The sequence below is a fragment of the Myotis davidii genome, unplaced genomic scaffold (genome assembly GCF_000327345.1).
Source record: "Myotis davidii unplaced genomic scaffold, ASM32734v1 scaffold217, whole genome shotgun sequence".
Classification (NCBI taxonomy): Eukaryota; Metazoa; Chordata; class Mammalia; order Chiroptera; family Vespertilionidae; genus Myotis; species Myotis davidii.
Genome location: NW_006290034.1, coordinates 9,342,413 through 9,346,594, shown reverse-complemented (window position 1 = coordinate 9,346,594; position 4,182 = coordinate 9,342,413). Strand labels below are relative to the sequence as shown.

Here is a 4,182-nt window from a genome sequence, read left to right as displayed (position 1 = left end):
CACCCACTGCTGCCCGTAGCTGTCCTCCACGTCGTTGATCCAGCGGTCGTCCCAGTCCACGCGGATGCCCAGCAGGTTAATCGGGAGGAAGCCGTTCTCGGCCAGAATCACAAAGTAAGTGAAGAAGCCCCCCAGAGCCTGGATCATACCTGAGAGGAGGGGAGAGGACCTTCAGGCCAGAGCCTGGGACAGGGTGTCGCTACCCCCTTCCTCTGAGGGGGCAGCAGGCCTGGGGGCACCGGGCAGGGCGGGGCGGCTCTGGTTGATGAGGCTCAGGAGTGCTGCCTGCTTCCTCCCCAGCGAGGACCAGGAGGATAGGGGCACACACCCAGCGCCCTCTCTACTCTGAATCACCTGTTTAGAACTTAAAAAGGTACGACAGGTGGGCCCTGCTCGTCAACACCCCTCTAGGACCTGGGCATCTGCTTCATGCAGGGCGTGATCCTTGAGGAGAATCGCTTCCCTACTTACAACCGCCGAGAAATGGACTTTGCCAGCATCCAACCCAACTCATTCCCCCAAGTTCCTCAGCACAAAATGTCACTCCACACCCTGGGCCTGGTCTTCCTTCTGCTCAAAACTAGGTCTTCCTGGCGGAGTCGGATGGGCTACCAGCCAATTCCTTTGCTGTCAGCGGCTGTCGTCCCTGCTCATCAACACCCCTCTAGGACCTGGGCATCTGCTTCATGCAGGGCGCGACCCTTGAGGAGAATCGCTTCCCTACTTTCAACCGCTGAGAAATGGAGTTTCCCCATCCCTCAACGTCTGTACCGTGCCTTTTGCCAGCATCCAACCCAGCTCATTCCCCCCAAGTTCCTCAGCACAAAATGTCACCCCACACCCTGGGCCTGGTCTTCTTGACGGAGTCGGACGGGCTACCAGCCAATTCCTTTGCTGTCAGAGGCTGTCATTAATCTGTCCCACTTCCCCGAGTGCCCACAGCGAGGCAGCCCCCGAACCAGAACAGGGGGCTCGGCAGAGTGTTTCGATCACAGGCATTTCCACTGCCCTCCACCCGGGGCCCCTGGTAACTGGCCACGCTCCGCAGGCAGAACAGAAACCAAGCCCAGGGTCACCACTGGGTGGTGGCCGGCCAGCCAACCTTAAACCCAGGTCATTCCTTCAAAGCCTTCCTCTCTAGCCAGATTAGTGATGGGCACCATGTATCCCAGGCAGTGCCCAGTGCTGCACCCAGAAGGGGCAGGCTCAGTCGCAGGTGGCGTTGGGCAGCCGGTTAGGAGTCCCTCCCGGGGAGGAGGACTTTAAAACCCCAAACCCGCCCGGGGCACGGCAATCCTGGCTCTGAGGCGGTGCCACCCCAGCCTCTGTCCCTTCGCCCGCTTCCTGCTCGCTGGGCGGCTCACCGATCTGCCCATAGGCCATGCTGATCAGCCGCTCGTTCACCAGCTTGTCCGTCTTGGGGTTGCGGGGCTGTCTCTTCATGATGTCACTCTCAGCCTGCTCGTAGGCCAGGGAGATGGCAGGAACCTGGGGAGGAAGGGGTGCCAGTCATCAACCACCTCTGTAATAAAATCCCTGCCCCTGCTTTAAAAACCTGCTTTTCGTACCATGAGATATTCCAACTTCCCCTCCACCCCCCTCAGTACAAATAAAACAGCAGGATTATACACAAGGCAAGACTCCTGTCTGATAAATAGGTGTTGACAGTTGCCCTGAAGCATAGCATTGAGTCTCTGATGCTGGGAATTGCTAATGGTGGTCAGGTGGGCCCGGGGAGCACCGACGTGGCCCCTCACATCGGGCTGTGTGGACACGGACGCTCGCTCACCATGTCCGTGCCCAGGTCAATGCAGAGGATGGTGACGGTGCCCAGCGGCAGCGGAATGTTCGCAATAATAAATATCAGGAAGGGGGTGATCTCTGGAATGTTACTGGTCAGGGTGTAGGCGATGGATTTCTTCAAGTTGTCGAAGATCAGACGACCTAGGAAGGCACGGTTTTTACTGTCTCGCTGACAGTGTAGTCCGTGCAGTGGCCGTGCCCGGCCATGGATCCCGACAGGCAGTGCCGGGCCAGGCGTGTGGTGGACAGTTTACACGGAGCTCACCTTCCTCGACTCCAGTCACAATGGAGGCAAAGTTGTCGTCCAGGAGAATCATGTCGGCAGCCTGCTTAGACACGTCCGAGCCGGCGATCCCCATGGCAACCCCAATATCCGCCTTCTTCAAAGCCGGAGAGTCGTTGACACCGTCGCCAGTCACAGCCACGATGGCGCCCTACCAGGAGGAGGAGAGGCGCGGGTCACAGCTGTGTCGACGGGCACGAGGGAGGTGCTGCCTCCACCTGCCTTTCCCCGTCAGACACGGCTCCTTCCCCACAGACACGCAGTCTCAGACCCACAGCTGCGCCCAAGCCACCGAGTGAGGAGTGACAGCACACCCATCACCCCCTTTAACGAGGGCTACCGGCCAGGACTCGAGGAGTGGCACTCGGGGAAGCCCTCTTCTCCCCGCCGCCCCCCACCTCGCTGTTTCAAGGTCATTCCTCCTGGCCCCTCCAGCAGGTGTGTGTGGACAGGAGCCTGGCTGCCCCCAGTGAAGCGCATGTCTCTACTAAACCGCTATCAAGTTGCCCTTTTCTCCGTGCCTCTCCCTGGCACGCGTGTACTGAGTCTGAGGAGAGCCGGGCTGCGTCTCTCCGACGGCCGCTTTGCCGTTTGTCTGTCCCGGCCGCGCACTGACCTGCCGCTGGCAGCCCTCCACGATGATGAGCTTCTGCTGCGGGGAGGTCCTGGCGAACACGATCTCCGTGTGGTACTTGAGGATGTCATCCAGCTGCTCGGAGGTCATATCCTTCAGGTCAGTCCCGTGCACCACGCAGGCCTTGGCGTCCCTGGGAGCGGAACCGGGGGGAGGGTCACCCGCCTCGTCCCTGGCATCTGCTCAGCCCAGAGGTGGCAGGGCACTCGGTGAGCGGCTCCGAGAGGGGAACGGTCCCGTCCTGCGGAAGCTGCTCTCTGCACTGTATCTCGTAGGTTACAGAGAGCTTTCATTCTGTTACTTCACTCGGGGCAGGCCTGCCCGGCACCTCCCTCTCCCCGTGAAATACACGGTCAAATCGTATGACTGAGTTTTAGACAGGAGCCGAGGAAAGATGAAACCTTCCCCTCACCCCAAAGATGGGCGAAGGGGCCCTAAACCTTAACACATGAAAAACAAATCTATTTCTATTTTACCTTTTGCCAAAATTTCCCTTTTGGCCCTGAATTACCTGGGCAACTGTCTTCCCTCTTTGTGGAAGTGGAATTGGCGAGGTGCTAGGTAGTACTGCCCAGTGGTCAGCAGCGTGACAGAAGGCAGATGCCGGGTGCACCGCATGACTAAGCCCTGTGTCCCTGCCCTGCCCGGTGGGGCTAGCACCCACCTGACCACGTTACACTACCACGTGCTCAGGACAGTGAGCAGCACCTGAGCTGGCTGTGACGACTGGTTCAGGTCACTTTTGGGCCCTGGGGGGCATTTCCCTACTCAGGGGTGACCTGGAGGGAAACCACGCCGGCCCCAGCGGGAGCTTTCACCCCACCGTCTGCACCCTCAAGGCCGGCTCTGCTTTGCGCTTCCTGCTCACCTGGGGTTCACCTGGCTCACGGGGATGTTGAGGCGGGCGGCAATGTCCTCCACGGTCTCGTTGCCCTCGGAGATGATGCCCACACCTTTGGCAATGGCTTTGGCTGTGATGGGATGGTCTCCGGTGACCATGATGACCTGTGACGAAAATATCAAGTTGTTACTACTCTCTCCGACCCAAGGGCTGTGCTTAGAGGAGTGCACCGAGGAGGCTATGATCAGCGACGGGGGAACCCTCTTCAGGGTCGTTCAGGGCAGCGTTCACGACTCGCGAGAATGAAAAAGCTTCCCCAGCGTTAGGACTGCTGCACAGTGACCCCCGGCTGTGGAGAGAGAGGTACAGACTCCACAATGTTCATTAAAACCCCCTCCCCCGCTGGCGAAAAGCACGGAAGACATGCCGTCTTCTGTACGAGGCATATTTAGAGTCAAATCCTAAAAAGCTTAAAACCTCACCAAGTCGTCTGCTCTTTTTAATTCGCTTACATGTCTTTCCCCAAAAGGATTTTCAAAAAAAAAAAAAAACCAAACGCTCATCTGTTTACACCAATGATTTTCTTCTGAGGGGAACGAAAGCTTTGGAGAAGGAATAGCC

The 4,182-nt window shown here is 58.3% G+C and overlaps 1 protein-coding gene across 1 annotated transcript in view; it reads right to left on the bottom strand.

Annotated features, from left to right (window-relative positions):
* The window catches only part of ATP1A1 (ATPase, Na+/K+ transporting, alpha 1 polypeptide), a 33,497-nt gene that overhangs the window by 3,887 nt on the left and 25,428 nt on the right, over nucleotides 1-4,182 (bottom strand). Inside the window, exons 13-18 of the mRNA XM_015563537.1 lie at nucleotides 3,589-3,727; nucleotides 2,703-2,853; nucleotides 2,069-2,237; nucleotides 1,790-1,944; nucleotides 1,365-1,488; nucleotides 4-149 (exon numbers count right to left, since the gene is read on the bottom strand). Of these exons, the coding sequence (XP_015419023.1) occupies nucleotides 4-149; nucleotides 1,365-1,488; nucleotides 1,790-1,944; nucleotides 2,069-2,237; nucleotides 2,703-2,853; nucleotides 3,589-3,727 (884 nt within the window). The remainder of the gene's footprint in view (nucleotides 1-3; nucleotides 150-1,364; nucleotides 1,489-1,789; nucleotides 1,945-2,068; nucleotides 2,238-2,702; nucleotides 2,854-3,588; nucleotides 3,728-4,182) is intronic.